Here is an 18526-nt window from a genome sequence, read left to right as displayed (position 1 = left end):
CGCATATGGATGTTTCTGTACGTGGAATGAAAATTCCACGAATATTAAATCAGATATTTTCTTTGAGAGGACACATTAGATTTTTAGATGTCAAGTATATTCTGAGCCATATTCACACCAATCCCCCAGACTGATGACGGAGGTGGGAAGCCCCTTCCTCCCTTTGTGCACGCCGATATGTCTTGTTCGCTTTGACATGCATGATCTTATAGACTGTTCCTCTAGTCTCCAGCACATGTATTTATTGTCTATTGACTACATATGCTTAAATGATTATGATGTTACAAAAATGTGCATTTCTATTATGTTTCATAAAAATGACATATATCTTTAACTGACCTGAAACTTACTGATTGTATAAATGCATGGTGGAAAACCAATTCATTTTACAAGCTCCATATCGTTTGGAGAAATAACCCCCTTCCCTATAACATTACTGACACATTTCTGCGACATGTATTTTATATTTCCCATGTTTTAAGACATCAGCATTTTGGCCCATTTGGCGCCTGTTAAGTAATGTTAGATTCGCAAACGGGATCACAGGCTAGGCCTAGCCTGGATATGAATTATGATAGAAAATTTCAATGTGGTAAGTGTGTAGCCTATGAAGACTACAAACGTTCAGCCGTATAAACTAGCAAGAATAAAACTAGTATGACTCCCGTGAAGACCAGCTTATTTTCCATCTGCAAATGAAAGTAGTCGAAAATGCGTAGAAGGGTTACTGTTGATCAGAAGAGTGAAAGCAGGCATGATCGCCAAGACAGAAGACCTAGCGTTTTCGAAAGACTTGGTCCAGGAAGCAGTAAAGATGTGAGCTAACTACATTTAGCACAAACAATACTGCCTAGGCTAGGCCAACGCAATTACTAGTCTTATATTGGCGTAAGCCCACTGTAGCATGCTGGTCTTAGTATATTCATAGTATATATAACCCAAACGTAGGCCTACACAATACAGTGACAGATCTAAAAATAAAGGTATTTTGGTAAAGGTCTCATTGTAACATGAAGGAATATTCATACTCTTAAAAAAAAAAAAAAAAACACCATCCTGTCAGCTGTTTTGACCTTGTGCTCTGGTCTGGATACACAATCCAAAATATAAATGCATGTATGTATACCTGTGACATTTCTTTATTGTATTTGACTAAATCTCACCATTTCATTTCTTGGTATGATTTCGGTGGACTAAGATATTATGTTTTCAGGCAACAACTTGTATCCCTTTTTTCAACATTATAGTATGTTGTGATTAGAATATGGGTACAGTCCTTCAGTTCACGGTCAATTCCTTTTTTACTTTTCTCTTTGCTTCCCTTTGCAGAGAGACTCAACTCGAGAGGTGTGTCGAAATTGGTCAAGGGATGGCAATTGTTCGTATGGAGAGACTTGCCACTTTCTCCATGAAAATTACAGCGGCCGTAGCAGTAAAAGGTATATAAGGCTTGACGCTCACATATATATAATTCTTACGATTTGCTTCTACCAAGATACAAAATCAAAATATATTTAATGTTGATTAGAATTGAGCATTTCATATTAGCAATCTCCTGCAGAGACCTGAGGAGAAGGGAAGCAGTCAGTGTCTGCAGTCCAAGGGCCCAGGTTCAATTAGGGATCCTTGTGAAACGTGGGATAAAGAATGCATGTATTTTTCATTTTCATAATATATTTAAAGCAAAATAAAAACTTTCAAATTGGGGGTCAGACCCAGCTCCCAATGCCACTAGTCCCAGACATAAATTTTAAGACTGTATCTTATCTCCCAAATGCATAGTTGCTTTGAATTTGAATGATCAATCTGGGTTTTGCTTTTTCTTATGGAGTTAGAACTTTGTTTCCCAATGGCACCTCTGTTTTTTTTTTTGGCACAGTGGCCGTTCTGGAGACTTAAGGCATAAAGTAGAGACGAAAAGAGCTGCAAAGGATAGACCAGATTATAAAGATCGTGGAAAATCAAGAAGGAGCACCTCACCTACAGACACGCAATCTGTAAGTATATGTCAAAGATGCAGGGATTATGTAAAAGGTCGTTATAAGATCATGAGGTGTGCATTCATTCGATCAGGCTCACACACAAACGCACACAACCTTCTTCAGCAATTACAACATAAAACAGAAATTGCTGAAGGGAGACTGAAGGTTCCAATATACTCATAACAGTAACATATACTCCAGATATCTGTCATTGTGTGTTCTATCTTTGTGTTCATCTCTATATATTATTAATAATATAGGCTATTATGTACCATGCACAGGTTTGGTGAAGCTGCACAGCGTGTACAACAGTTATTTGGTTTGCCATGTTAATTTGTCCATACCTGCCTACTATCACAGCTTTACTGTGAGACTCATAGTTCTGTGTATCATCGCACAGTTGAATTTCCAAACCTCTCGTGCAAAATCTAAACTGGGTAGAACAAACCAGATATAGAGTTTATCCTGTTTTTTTGCACCTATCTCTTTGTACTTGGAGTCTCCAGTTTTACACCTTTGGGGGTTTGGTAGGTTTGTGTTTCATCAAATTCATTTAAAGTTCATTGATCAGTGAACCAAAGCACAGCTGAGGAAATCTCACATGTAGCAGGCATAATGTAAATTTTGTAAGAATTGGCCATTTTTTTCATGAGAAGTTTTAATGCAATGTGTCTTCATTTGTTTTCTCATGAAATAGAGGGATTATTACAACAAGTCTACAAGATCTGCCAGCTCTGATAAGAAAAAGAGGAAAGAAGTCCAGAGTTTGGTGGTAAAACAAGATAAATCCCCTCCAAGTGAGAAAAATGAGACCTGGACGGGTAATGAGAACTCAGGGTCAGACAGTGAGTATTTTAACTGATTACTCAGAGTCAGATGTGAGTATTCTATCTGACAACTCAGAGTCAGACAGTGAGTAGTTAATCTGATAACTCAGAGTCAGACAGTGAGTATTTGATCTGATTACTCAGAGTCAGACAGTGAGTATTTTAACTGATTACTGAGTCAGATGTGAGTATTCTATCTGACAACTCAGAGTCAGACAGTGAGTAGTTTATCTGATTACTCAGAGTCAGACAGTGAATATTTGATCTGATTACTCAGAGTCAGACAATGAGTAGTTTATCTGATAACTCAGAGTCAGATAAGTCTGATATATTGTGATAAGAAAAAGAGGAAAGAAGTCCAGAGTTTGGTGGTTAAACAAGATAAATCCCCTCCAAGTGAAAAGAATGAGACCTGGACGGGTAATGAGAACTCAGGGTCAGACAGTGAGTATTTTAACTGATTACTCAGAGTCAGATGTGAGTATTCTATCTGACAACTCAGAGTCAGACAGTGAGTAGTTAATCTGATAACTCAGAGTCAGACAGTGAGTATTTGATCTGATTACGCAGAGTCAGACTGTGAGTATTTTAACTGATTACTCAGAGTCAGATGTGAGTATTCTATCTGACAACTCAGAGTCAGACAGTGAGTAGTTAATCTGATAACTCAGAGTCAGACAGTGAGTATTTGATCTGATTACTCAGAGTCAGACTGTGAGTATTTTATCTGATTACTCAGAGTCAGACAGTGAGTACTTTAACTGATAACTCAGAGTCGGACAGTGAGTATTTTAACTGATAACTCAGAGTCAGACAGTGAGTATTTTAACTGATAACTCAGAGTCAGACAGTGAGTATTGTAACTGATAACTCAGGGTCAGACAGTGAGTATTTTATCTGATAACTCAGAGTCAGACAGTGAGTATTTTATTCGATAACTCAAGAGTCAGACAGTGAGTATTTTATCTGATAACTCAGAGTCAGACAGTGAGTAGTTTATCTGATTACTCAGAGTCAGACAGTGAGTATTTGATCTGATTACTCAGAGTCAGACAATGAGTAGTTTATCTGATAACTCAGAGTCAGATAAGTCTGATATATTGTGATAAGAAAAAGAGGAAAGAAGTCCAGAGTTTGGTGGTTAAACAAGATAAATCCCCTCCAAGTGAGAAGAATGAGACCTGGACGGGTAATGAGAACTCAGGGTCAGACTGAGTATTTTAACTGATTACTCAGAGTCAGATGTGAGTATTCTATCTGACAACTCAGAGTCAGACAGTGAGTAGTTAATCTGATAACTCAGAGTCAGACTGTGAGTATTTTATCTGATTACTCAGAGTCAGACAGTGAGTACTTTAACTGATAACTCAGAGTCAGACAGTGAGTATTCTATCTGACAACTCAGAGTCAGACAGTGAGTAGTTTATCTGATTACTCAGAGTCAGACAGTGAATATTTTAACTGATAACTCAGAGTCGGACAGTGAGTATTTTATCTGATTACTCAGAGTCAGACAGTGAGTATTTTAACTGATAACTCAGAGTCAGACAGTGAGTATTGTAACTGATAACTCAGAGTCAGACAGTGAGTATTGTAACTGATAACTCAGGGTCAGACAGTGAGTATTTTATCTGATAACTCAGGGTCAGACAGTGAGTATTTTATTCGATAACTCAAGAGTCAGACAGTGAGTATTTTATCTGATAACTCAGAGTCGGACAGTGAGTATTTTATCCGATAACTCAGAGTTGGACAGTGAGTATTTTAACTGATAACTCAGAGTCAGACAGTGAGTATTCTATCTGACAACTCAGGGTCAGACAGTGAGTATTTTATCCAATAACTTAGAGTCGGACAGTGAGTATTTGATCTGATTACTCAGAGTCAGACAGTGAGTATTTTAACAGATAACTCAGAGTCAGACAGTGAGTATTTGATCTGGTAACTCAGAGTCAGACAGTGATTATTTTATCTGATTACTCAGAGTCAGTCAGTGAGTATTTTATCTGATAACTCAGGGTCAGGCAGTGAGTATTTTAACTGATAACTCAGAGTCAGACAGTAATTTTAACTGATAACTCAGAGTCAGACAGTGAGTATTCTATCTGATAACTCAGAGTCAGACAGTGAGTATTTTATCTGATAACTCATAGTCACCAGTGAGTATTCTATCTGACAACTCATAGTCAGACAGTGAGTATTTGATCTGATTACTCAGGGTCAGACAGTGAGTATTTTAACGATTAAACTTGCATTTGAGATCTTGTGGCTCACTGTCATGTGTTCTGTGATTGGCAATCATCATAGATAAACTGGATATTCTCTTCATATATTTTAAAGATGAGTCCTGGAAGAATGAAGAGTATTTACTTCTCAAAAAGAGGACTCAGCTTCAGATGGAACTAGCCAGGATGGACGAGATGGAGAAAGAGCAAGGAGATGAAGAGGTGAGATATATTTCTTTTCTTGTTTTTTTTTTAGTAGTATCAATCCAAAAATCCCCCTTACTAGAAAGTACAGCAGTACAGCCATGAAGAGAAGACATTAGGGTGTGGTTGTATGTGTCTGTCTGTCTGTGTGCATATGTGTGTGTATGTACATAGTTGTTTGTGTGTATATATATATGTGTATATGTACAACCCTGCTTGATTTTCTCTCGGGGGGGGGGGAGGATAGGCAGGGGGGTGGACCTTGGTTTTCCAGTTTGTGACCAGAAGTTCTCTCCCTAAACTGAGCTGAATTTTAACCCAAAGAAATTTTGTTTTATTATACGGGCCGTAAACTTTGTGGTCTCATTAAAAATTTCAATTTGTTTGACACCCTACCAATGAAATGTAACTGCTGACTAATTTATGGACTGATTTTAATACAGTCTATGTGAATAACCTCCAAACAAATGAAAGGATTCAACTTGATGATCTGTTTCATACCCTAAGAGAGAAGGGGACAGGGGGGGGGGGGTGGGGTTGTAAAGGGTTTGAACCAGTTTCACTTTCATTTCATTTCAAGTGCAGGATTAAACTCCCCAAAAAACATACTCCAAGATAAAACATGTTCAACATGATGAATTCTATAATGCTACAGTATCATATGACCTTATCCACTTTTTATTGAAATAAAGTTATCAGTTTTCATTACATATTCTAAGCTCTGTATAGATAAAGCTCTTTTTATGTCCCCATTAGTGTATGATGGGCTTGATATGAACTAGAAGTTACACAGTTCTGCTCAAGAATGCCTTCATTCCCCCTCCCCCCCCCCCCCCCTGAAGAGTACTGTGGTATTAAGTAAAGTACCTTTCCCTATTTTATTTTTGTCTGGCATGCCGTTATGATCTCCATAGTCATCATCAAGCAGCGGCAGCAGCGGATCTTCCTCCTCCTCGTCTTCTTCGTCAAGTTCAAGTTCCTCCAGGTCGCCATCTCCCACCCCTCTGAAGAAGAAACCCAAGAAGAAGGACACCAAGGTCAAGAGGGATGTCACACCCCTCGGGGAGATGAAGAAAAGCAAGAAGAAAGACACCATCAAGTAAACATTTTCTTAAACACATGTATGCTATCCTATTTATTCACTGGAGACCTGTATTTATGTGTTAGGGTCACAGCTTAGGTTTCAGCCACTTGGCATAGCTGTATGATGCTAGTAACCGCTCTATGCTGGAAATGCTCTAATGTCATGTGTCAAAGCACTTGTACTGAGAGAATGAACAGTTCCTACTCTTGAACCTAACACAAGACATTCATATTGTCTGTCTGTCTGTCAGCACCAGAAACCTTGAGCGAGACATGACAGTACAGTACATTGAAAACTGGGTGGAGTTTCATGATGCTCATGCATATTCATAGCCATTTATAGTTCACACCCACTTGTAACAATTTTGTCTATACTGATGTGTCAAGTCCCGCTTCAGAGCACTCATATTGGCAGTATGAGCAGTATGAATCAGATCAAGGTAAGGAACTGTTCGTACTGTTAATACCCAGTGCTTTGAAGCATGATACTGGAGGACAGTTTAGACAGGTATTAGTAGTATTAGTAGTAAGTTGAGTCTCGTCTATCTGACATGCTCAGTGATTAACCTCCGCCACGTATCACGATCTTGCGCAAGGTTTATTGCTTCCTCGAAATTGTTAATGTTAACGTCCTTTAGACAGGTATTAGCATTAGACAATGGTCCCAACTATTTGAGTAACAAGAATACGAATAAATAAATACGCCAAAGTCCCAGTCAATTGGTTTTTTCCCCAAGGAGAATGTTTTTTTTTGGTTGATCTGCTTAATTAGTTTCACTTGTGTATTAAGTTTCGTCAGTAATGTCTCCCAAATATGCTAGAAAGTAAAGAAAATGGTCACCCATATTCAAACATCCACAAGGTAGTTTTGCTCTATGATAACAATCATCGGCAAAATCATTTTACCCACCATGAGACATTTAGTTCCTAAATTTAGCAACTGAGAAATATCTTGGAGGGTCATAATCTCCTCCAGGAACGGTATTTTGGCAAGTTTTCTAGTCACATGACTCAAATCACTGTATTATCTCAGCTGCAAAAATCAGGACCAATTTTTTGGGAAATTTAGCGATTTGGCGGTGACTCCATTAAACAATGGTCTCATCACTCTAGGTGTGATGAAATAATTGCCAAAATATCAAAAATGGTGCAACAGACTTTATTTTTGGACACATTTGTGATATATATATATCTATCTTCTGAAGACGACATGCCTTTTTGTTTTCTAATATCATCGCAGAGCGGCCATTGGCGACATCACTGCAAAGAAGGCACGCCACTCGAGAGCCGAAGCAGAACCGCTAAAGAAGAAAGCCAAGGTCACGACCCCTGTAAAAGAAGCAAAAAAGAAGAAAAAAGAGGTCAAAGTTGAAAAGAAAAAGTTAGTTTATTTATCTTAGTTTTATGCTGTCTAGGCCTTACTTATCACGTGCATAGATGATACAATACCAGTTACTAGAGTCGTATTATTATAATCAAATTAATCGATTGTAATTAATAAGAAAATGATAATAAGTCTCCTTTTTCTATTGATTCCTTGCTGTTAACCAGGAGATCTCCGTCCTCTGATAGCAGTAGCAGCAGCGAGGAAAGTGACATGGAGCCAAAGTCGTCTAAGAGAACTCCAGAGAAACCGAAAAAGAAGAAAGCCCCTGCTCAGAAAAGGTTAGCTTCTGAACCGAAAACTGCTAAAACTAAAGTAGTCAAAGATCGTGCTGTAGAAGGTCAAAGGCACACAGGAGCCCACCCGGCCTCTACTCCTTTACTTTCAAGAACACCCTCCCCAAAGAGAAGCCAGGGTAAGAAAAGGTCTCTGTCGCCAAGGGAACAGCATCGGAAGCATAGCTCCATCTCGGTCGAGAGGACTTCCGAGAAGAAGAAACAAGTAACGCCGATACCAATGTCATCTGCCAAGAAGCGTCGGCGAGATACCCCCGAAAAGGACCTACCGGTACCTGCCCCATATCACTCCGGACCGGGTGCAAAAGGTCTTAAAGGCCACGTGAGGTCTTCATCGATCGGCAGCTCACAAAGATCTCACTCATCAGAGAGACGACGTAAAGAGTCATTGTCACCGAGACGCAAGGACTCGTTCGGCCACAGGCGGCCTCTGTCTCCGCAGAGAAGGGAAGAGTTTGACAGATATGGGGAGAAGTACCCGAAACCACGGGACAAGTATCCACCTGGTAGGTTAACTGACTACATGTTCAACTGTTTTATGGTATCTTATTCAGTGCATAGAGTTTAATACATACCTCCATCCTTTACCGGGATATTTACTGCTCGATAGAGAAGCTAAGGGTAGAAAATCATCGACAAAGATATCCGATTATCGTATTAGACCCCTTTATCCAAACCCCTGATTTTCCAGACCGACCATCCTTTCATTAATGAAAAGTCTGGAGGCTTAGTGTTATTGATTCCATCATTCCAAGTACTTTACAGTATTATATATTATATATATACTGAATTGTATATATCATATACAACGTCAATCTATTAACTCATGTAACGATCAGCTTTCAAAATTCTTTTGACAAAGCATTTTTATTTTCATTCATTCTTCCATTACTTTATATAAAGAATATATTATTCCCTGCTACATAAATATCTGATTGTTATTTGTATCAAGATTATTACCGCTTTACGAAAGAATTATTTTCCAATCACACCTTCACAACAATAAACTTTCATTAGGCTAACTCTTGTGTGCCTGGCATGCAGGCTTAGGCCTTTGTTATGTTGTTTCATTGATTTTGGAGTTTTTCAAATTCATAACTCTCTGTGTTCGCACATTACTGTACCTTCTTTTACATTATGATACACATTATGCTCTGAATGGACAAAAATATGGCAAACTATATTCTAATGAATTGGAAATTTCACTATCCCAGACTTCTCCATGTCACCACAACCCTTTGGTCCCTGACTTATTAGATAAGTTAGGTGTTGGGGTACATGTTGCTTCAAAAATTTGATAAACTATGAAAGAGATATATTAGAAACACTAATTTTTCAAAGAGACAACATTAAATAATAAACATAAGAAGATGATGGAAGCCAAATTGTTACAATTAATTGTAAATTATCTCTAACTCGCAGACATCGTTCCCACTCCATTAAATGACAGATTTGATGGTACAGCCAGTGGCCACTGTGTCAAACAGGAAAGCCTTAGCAGCTGCAAAACTTAACTGGGGGGGGGGGGGCATTGTGGTCAAGTGGTTAAGGCAGTGGACTGGTGATCTGAGGATTACAGGTTCGAGCCCTGGCCAGATCATTGCGTTGTGTCCTTGGGCAAGGCACTTTATCTCCATTGCCTCTCTTTACCCAGGTGTATAAATGGAGACTTGCGAGGTAACTTGTAAATATAGTTGCGTGGGCCGGTTTGTGGCTGCACCCTATGGAGAAGTCCCCAGGGGGACACATGGTTGTGGTGCCCCAGGAGAGATTGATTGAATTGTGCACACTTTGGTGTGTAGGTGTGACAAGTTACCAATGACCAAGGCTAAGTTGTACCAGCGCATAGAGACTTAAGTGTATATTTGCGCCTTATAAGAACTGTGTATTATTATTATTATTATTACTGCAACAATAGTGGAATCAATATCAAAGAATAAATATTATAATAACAGGCCAGCAATGCCTATTGTGTGAAAGTGTACAACACAATAAGTGATCCTATGCAGCCTCCTCAGCGTTTTAACACTGTGCCTTACATTGTTATTTTCTTGTCCTTGCAGAGGACAGGCCATTGCATCTACACCCCGAACAGTATGGTCGTGATCAATACCCTCCAGAACCCGGGAGGTACGACCCAGGAGGACGAGCAGGGCCACCAGGCCCCCCCGACAGAGGGAGAGAAGAATCGTTCCGAGATAGTGGTGGCAGACATGAGTGGAGGGGTCAAGAAGGAGGACCTCCTCGCGATTTGACTGGAGACGATCCACAGCGCAGGGATCGCAGAGACGACTGGGAGAAATCGAGAGACGTCCGAAACGAATTCTTACACGGTGGACCAAGGGACTTACCGCCTCACCGAGACGAAACTTTTGAAAGGTAGGTCCGAGAAAGTTCCTGGTTTTGACTAGAAATTGGTAGGGATGTCTTACAAAAGATTCAAAATCAGAGGTTAAAGATTAACTTTGCTTCGTAGTTTGAATTAAGAGACTGAAATAAGGTTTTATGCGCACATTCCACTGAACTGTCTTCATAAGCAAGTTTGTCATTACTTCATAAGATGACTGGCATAATGGCCCTTTGGCTGATGCTCATCAAAATGGGATTAAAAATGCCACAAAAGAGTAGTTTTATGGTACTAATCCATAGCCATTTTGAAAATACCAAAAGGTCACCAGGCCACCCCATTTGTATATTTCAACCTCTGTTTTCAGTCATACATATAGACCTGTGGTTTTGTTACTTTGATTTTCAGTAAGCATTTGCGACCTGACTACAGAGACCCTCACGATCCCAGAGGGAGCCTTCCGTTTCCACCCAAAGACTTTCCACCACCGCCTCCACCGTTACCGCAGCAGTCTGGTCCTGATCCAGCCTTTTTCCATGCCCATCCTGAGTATTTCGCCGATCCCAGGGGGCCTCCCAGAGATATGAGAGCTGATCCAAGAGGGGAGCCACACTTTGATCCCAGGTTGGACTCGAGGGCTGGCCACAGAGGTGACTTTAGGGGTGACACCAGGGGCGATCACGGAGGGGAGCCCAGAGACATACGGGGAGACCCGAGGGGTGATCCGAGGGACCCCAGAGGGGATCCAAGGAAGCTGGGGTATCAGGATGGGCGAGGCGGATTTGAACCTAGGCCAAGAGGTGAATGGGACAGAGCTTACACACCTAAGGGTGAGGGAGGAAGAGATAGTTGGAGAGGTCGTGATCATCCTCAGAGAGATAACAGGTACCAAGACTCTTTCAGAGGGCCCAGAGATTCTCACTACCCTGTAGGAAACAGAAGCGATGATAGAGGGGGCGGAAGAGGGCAGTATCCTGATCAGAGAAGGAGCGGTGGAGGAGGAGGAAGGGGTAGAGGGGAGGAACACGGTAGAGGTAGAGGGGAGGAACACGGTAGGGGTAGGGGGGAGGAACACGGTAGGGGATATCCTCCAAGAGATGGTCCACCGAGGGGAGGAAGCTTTGGTAGGGATCGATATCGGTCTGAAGGGGACAGGTCCAAGAGAGACAGCGACCCTCCCGGGGACGATAGGTACAAACACGATAGACACTCTGCGAGTAGAAAAAGGGAGGGAGAACACCGAGACGAGAGGCAGGAACAGCCAACCAAACGTAAGAGGGAAGAAGGAGAAGGACATCCACCGTCATCTAAGAAGAAGGAAGGAGAGGCAAGGAGGACTCCTTCTAAGGATAGAACAGGGTCAACAAAGGAACCAGATGGCAAAGAGAAACCCAAACCAGAGAAACCCCACAAGATGGAGGAGATCTCCAGCGACGACTCCATCGGCAGTCAGCACGCTACGAAGAAGGAACCCTCGGTCAAGGGTGAGACCAGGGTAGCGGAGCTAAAAGAGGAGGCGAACCCAACTAGATCCAGGTCTAGAGATAGATCACGATCCAGCAGAGAATCTTCTGCCTTGAAGGAAGGCGGTCGAGAGGAGAGAACCCGTCGCAGCTTGAGCAGGGGGAGCAGCGCTCAGAGGTCGAGAAGCAAACAGAGGGACGTCGACAGGGCCGAAGAGAACATCAAGATGGAGGCAAGAGCGGAGGTGAAAACAACAGAGAGAATCGATTCCGAAGTGAAGCAAGAGTCCGAAGTGAAGATGGAGAAGACGGAAGCTGCTCCAGAGATGAAGACGGAGGAAGGTGAGAGGAGGACGATCAAGAAGGAGGAGAAGGACGAGGAGGAGGAGGAGGAAGGAAAACAAGATCTGTCAGATATCAGCGACGACGACTTTGTCGTCGAAGACGAAGACGGTTTGCAAGAAGACAAGCCTGCAAGTAAGTCATCTATTTAATAGTTTTGCTTTTCAGCTCTTGTCCAAGAAGTTTATTATTATGCTGCATTCAAATGTTGCTTCAAGATCCCTCTAAGACAAGTTTTCACCAACTGTTACAGAAGAACTGTGCAAGATGGCGGAAAAGGGTAGTTGGAGGGTAGACTTGTGTTCCTTATCAGTCTGCAGATTAGATAAAGCAAAGTTCTGCACTTGTGTGCAAACAATTTGGGATATGTATGTTAAGATCGTTGGGCCACTATGTCTGCATACAATTTGGGATACGTACATAGAAACCGTTGCACCACTAGGTGCATACAATGTAGGATACGTACATTGAAACCGATGCACAACTATGTGTGCATACAATTTAGGATAAGGACATTGAAACCGTTGCACCACTATGTGTGCATACAATTTAGGATACGTACATTGAAACCGTTGCACAGCTATGTGTGCATACAATTTAGGATACGTACATTGAAACCGTTGCTCCACTATGTGTGCATACAATTTAGGATACGTACATTGAAACCGTTGCTCCACTATGTGTGCATACAATTTGAGATATGTATATTAAGACCGCTACAATATGGGATACTAATACTATGAAGGTTATGTCAACATGGCTGGAAGCATCATGCAAGGTTCACCACAACATCAATTATATCGGTTTACCAATATTAATATTGGCACAAAATTAGTACTAAGCTGGATATGTAGCCTTTATTTCTCAATTTTTGTTTTCTGTTCCATTTTAAAGACGTGATGGATGTGAACTGGCAGAGCTTAATGGAGGACTACCAGCCTCCACCTAGACCAGAGAGAACCTCTGCTAGCGACATCATGAAGAAGTTTACCCCCGGTATGATCCTCGCCGACGTGGGAGTGTCGCCATCTCTCGCGGGCCCTGCGTTGATGGAACAGGTCAGAGCAGTCTGTGCCAAAGCAGCAGAAGAGCAAGGTAGGAGGAAGAATTTCAATGTCTCCTTAAAATAAGGTGACCAGACGTCCCCGATTTTTGGGGACAGTCCCCGATTACAATGTGCTGTGCCCGGTGAACAAGTGTCCCCGAAAATGTCCCCGATTCGTCAAAATGTTCAGAAATTTCGAAAATATCCCACATTGTTAGTAAAATAATTGTAAAAACAAAAATTTAGTCAAGTGTGGAGTCGCAGAACGGAACTAACCAGTATTTCAGGTGGGCCAGTGTAAAGTGGAAACACTGTTAAAATATGCTAGATCGATCTAGCACTCTTTCGTAAAGTAAGTAAATTTCATTTAAGAAAAAGTTCCTTTTTTGAAAATAAAATTGATTTAAAAAGTGCTCCTAAGTATCACCATTTTACATCTAAGCACCTTAGGCACTTGAAAATTTTTCACCCCTCCCCTTAGACCCCTACCCCATATCAGTCATGCAATAAATGTCCCTGATTCCAGTCAGGCAAATATGGTCACCTTACCTTAAAGTCGTTCCTGTCTTTTCCCCTGTGTGTGCAAAATACTTATTTGGAATATCGGACTAGCTTGAGAACACTGGTAGTCCTTGGTAGTGCATTATCTGAAAGGGAGAGAGGGAGAGAAATGATGAGAACTTTCAATAATGTTCTGACCATTTGGGTTTTGCTACTCGCCTTCATTATCAACAATTTATTTTTCTACATTGCATCAGTCATGATTTTAGTTGAGGTAAAACTTTCTCTTGTTTCGTTGCTCAACTGTAAAATATCAAAGTTGCTGAAAGATCAATTTTGATACAGGTTATTAGAATTGATGGACAGCGGCTGATGTCATCATGTTGTGAGTGGTGTTGTGTTGTGTTGTGTTGTGTTGTGTTGTGTTGTGAGGTATTGTGAGTGCTTTCTCTCTTTATTTGTTCTCCAGGCATCGTGAAGGACGAACCTTTATTTCCGAGAAGCATCGGAGCCCTGAATGCAGCCAGATTACAAAGGGCTAACAAGAAGAATATCTTCGATCTCGGTCCTTGCTGCGGAGCTCTGAGTGCCAAGAAAGATCTGGCAATCAGAAGGCAACTTCGAAAGACAGTTAATGTAAGTCCCATAGACCTGAATTATAATAATAATAACACTACATTTATATAGCGATAAATAACAATTCTGAAAGAGCAACGATCTAAAATGCTCTACAAAAACAGTTACAGATACCCTGTTATATATTAAAGCAAAGGACTAATTAAAAAAGAAACATCTTTAATTTGGACTTACTACAGAAGTTGAGTTTCTAATAGATAGAGGGAGCAAGTTTCAATGAACAAGACCGAATTTGCAGAGAGAAAGATCGCCGTAGGAGCGCAGTCAAGTATTTGCAATGACCAAAAATTTTGTTTGAACTACGAAGATGTCTAGATGAGAAAATACTTAGCAGACTCTGTAACTATCTAAGTAACCGTGAAACTGATTTTCTCTCGAACGGTTTTAAGGGTTAAATTAAACCTGTGTTTTCTTGCAGGTAACCTTTTCTGTTAGAGACTAGAGATGTAGTTGGAATATTTTAAAGGTCTTTAGTGTTAGTCACGAGTGTAAGCATGCGAAAAAACAACTTTAGTATAAGAAATTTATAGGTCTAAAATATTTTACCAAAAGTCCTGAAACCTCCAGTGTATTCTTATACATTGAGGAGTGTTCAGTTAGAGAATTGTATTTTTTAGCAATATCAAGTAAAGTGCTTGAAAGTATAGCTGTCTATTTTTAAGTAATGTTTTATGGTACAGTCATCATTTACGTGACTTTCAAGCATATTTGTGGGTAGTCCTGGTGCCATTTAAGGTTCAAAGGTTCTGTCCCAGAAATCTGTGGGTACAAGAACCCTATTGTTTTTAATAGAGGTCAGAGATCATCTGATGTCACCAGATGTCATAATCTGAAAGACTTTTAAATGCCATAACTTCCCTGAATAAGCATAGATGAACTTGATGTATGACAGGCAGATCCCACTTTACCGAATACAAGGAACCTAGATATGTTTTTGTGGAGCTCATGTGTCATTTAAGGTCACCAGAGGTCACACTCTGCAAAGCCTTATGAACGTGATAACTCCAAAAGGAAAACTTAGGTGAACACTTAGTGTGTACCACAACTCCATGGTTATCTGTGGAGAGTCAGAGATAGGTGAAACTTTCCAACGGTCGTGTGCACTGATATGTTAAGATATTCTCAGAAAATAGGAAGCAAGTAATCACAGAGACTGTTGGCTTTCTGGTTATCGATTCAGGTAATTTGATCTTCCCCTCTGGAAGTGTCTTTGCTCAGTACTTATCTAAGGTCAGGAGATTGTCCAACATATAGTAGCTTTATGGTTTAAAGTATTAAAGTGTTAGTGGCCTTTATCAATTATTCAGGTTTAAGATTAGGCAGACTTACGTCTGCTCGTATTCATAAACCATTATTTATACACAAATTTATTTACGCTCGGCATATCCCCACAAGGCAAATCTTAGCGACAAGTAACATTTGTTAATCACGAATGAGCTTCCTCATATGCTCCTGTCTCTTCCTGAATAAATAATGAGGACGATCATTTGCAGTTTGAGAAAAGTCTCCTTGCCTTCATATCTGGCTTCTCAGCTTTGGCAAAAAGGAAAATTATCTTTCTCTTCATGTAAACTGTCATATTACTGACAAGTGTGATGATTTATAGCTAAGACTGAATAATACAGCATGTCAAGAAAGAAGTATTTATTTCAGCCAGGATTATTAGCTAGCAAACTACTCTTGTGCTGCATATGTATTATATATTAAAGGCAAGTAACTGCTGGGAGGGGTTTCCCCTCTGGTTTCGGTTATGTCATTTGAACTAAGAATTTACTTTGATAACTGTGACGGGACGTCATCTATTAAACATCATCGTCATTTCTTTTCCCTTTTAGTTTGGCCACCTGAGTGGATCCCTTCTTTTGACTCAGTTTGAAATGATTTCATTTTTGGCAATTTGAACTTTTAAGTTGCAAGTTCTGATTTAGATCTGTACCTATAAAGTCTCTTTAATTATAGTCACTTAATATTTTTTTTCCTTCCATTTCCTTTCCCAGGTGCCACCAGACCAAATCTGTTCTTTGCCGGTATTTGACCCAGAGCTTTACAAAATGGGAATTCAGCTCTTGAAGCAGAGAAAATGTCTCAGAGATGAAGGAGTGTCGGTTCCCATCAGTACCTCATCAGCAGTGACTGTCGCTTCCTAAAATATGTACGCTCCCTGTCATAAGCAGTGAAACTTTGATATCAGTAAAGGTTTCCACAAAGGTGGGCCTAGAATAAAATTGTCTGTACAAACTTTGTTCTTGCAAATAGTCCTTATTACACAGTCAACATTATCTAATAAGTAGCATTCTGGTCAGCATAAACATTGTTCTGTTTATACTGTGAGACAAAAGAATAAGGAAACACCTGTTGTTAAGTTTTCACTTCCTTGTCATCAGGATTTCACACATTAACAAAATGGAAGCCCCCACCCCCCCTCCCCTGACAAGTCTTCTAAACCATTATGTCCCTTAAACAGAACCAGAGTTTTACACCAGAGTTTGGAGACTTTTTCCATCATAATGATGCCTATCGGCTTTGTAAGGTAAAAGGTCAAAGTTTACAAGTTTTATAGTGTAGATAAATACCACCATCAGAGCTTGTTGCTCTGAAGTATGAATGGTAACCATGGTGATGCATTCAAGGCGATTTGTAAACTGAGAAGCGGATGATATCTGCTTTGTCATTGATTGTAACAATGGCTTGCTGTGGGTGACCAATGTCTTTGATAGTTTTCCAATGGTGACCTCTATTCATTGAAAGGAGATTCTAAAAGGGTTGTATTACAGAGAGGTGAGGGTCACTTGTTGTAGGAGTTGTAATGTGATAGACCAATGGTGTGTGATGGGTGTCACTTGTTGCTTGAGGAGTAATCTAATAGGGTATTGACTGACACTGTATTATGTGTGTATGACTACATTTGGGGGCTGACGATACAGCAGATGAATAGTTCATTAATATGCATATTCAGTGAAATGTACATGGAAACCAGCTAGTTGGGACAATATTTCCTAATGCTAATACCTCTCTGCATTGTACTCCAATATCATGCTCTCAAGGCACTTATATTGACAGTACAAACAGTTCCTTAACCTTGATCTGATAGAAACATGATATTCATACTGCTCGTACTGACAGTACAAGTGCTCTGAAGCTGGACATGACACTACAGTATAGAAAACATTGTCACAACTGAGTGTGTAAACTGCAGAGCTGCAATGAGACCTGTGCATAGCAAAATCGCTACATTCAGTATGTAATGAATGTACGTCTAGAAATCCCCTCAAGAACCTGTGATATTCTGAGAAATTAGATAGTCTATGAATATTAATGAAGTTCATCATGATGACAATCACAATCGATGGTAGTATCATGCATTTGCCCCCTCAACTTTTTCATTGGGGGATGAGCCCCCCCCAAGCCCCCCCCCGGTTCCGCCGCCACTGGAATGGATCCATTTCTATGATTAATTTCCCCAGCTGCATTATCATCATCTCACTAAAAAAACGAAGGATGATTTATTCAGAGTGGAGGGCAGTATGCTGCTAAACAAATCCAGTTAGGACAACTCCCAAAAATTCCAATACCAACGAATACTGTCCTCCCATATCATGCTTCAAAGCACTCAAAGTTTGACAGTATGAACAATATCTAAACTTTATCCAACAGAAACAGGAATTTCATGTTGTTCATAATGCCAGTGCTGTGAAGCATTCTATGCAAGAACAGTATTTAAAGAAAGAAAAAAATGTCCCATCTGGTTGGCATTTACTAACAATTGGAAGAAATATTAATTTTTACTTTGACCAATCTTGCAGTTGTATCTTTCTGACCTAGATGCAAATGCCCTTACATCAATTTGCTCTTGCAGAGACGGAAATGTCACTCTTTGAGCTGATGGCAAAAGAAAGACAGTAAGCTATACTAGAAAAAGTAATACATAGCTGGAATCTGCAAATTTAAGATATGTTTTTCATAAAGTTACAATTCTTGACCCAGCTCTGCCGAGTCGAATCTAATAAAGAAATCAAGTAACGATCTGTTGTCGCTCGTCCTGGTTTGATCTTTTGTTTGCATTTTTCATGTCAAATAAAATAATCTAATTATAAAATATTGTTCTCTTTGTTTTGGTTAATGTCAGGTTATTTTTAGTTCTATGAATTTTGATATTTTTTTGAAACAAAAATATGAGATTGTAATGAATTT

The 18526-nt window shown here is 40.2% G+C and overlaps 1 protein-coding gene across 1 annotated transcript; it reads left to right on the top strand.

The window, feature by feature from the left end:
- The first annotated feature begins 588 nt into the window (after nt 1–588).
- LOC139975091 (uncharacterized) lies at nt 589–18431 on the top strand. Its single transcript, XM_071982713.1, has 13 exons — nt 589–816; nt 1330–1439; nt 1880–1997; nt 2680–2827; nt 5150–5256; nt 6153–6337; nt 7562–7702; nt 7873–8507; nt 10065–10380; nt 10757–12288; nt 13048–13248; nt 14169–14335; nt 16333–18431. The coding sequence occupies exons 1-13, from the start codon at nt 712–714 to the stop codon at nt 16480–16482; spliced, it is 3915 nt and encodes a 1304-aa protein (XP_071838814.1). The 5' UTR covers nt 589–711; the 3' UTR covers nt 16483–18431.
- Nucleotides 18432–18526: the final 95 nt, after the last annotated feature.

This window comes from Apostichopus japonicus, chromosome 10 (assembly GCF_037975245.1).
Source record: "Apostichopus japonicus isolate 1M-3 chromosome 10, ASM3797524v1, whole genome shotgun sequence".
Lineage (NCBI taxonomy): Eukaryota > Metazoa > Echinodermata > Holothuroidea > Aspidochirotida > Stichopodidae > Apostichopus > Apostichopus japonicus.
Note: the sequence above shows the minus strand (reverse complement) of the source record. Positions and strands in the feature narration are given on the sequence as shown.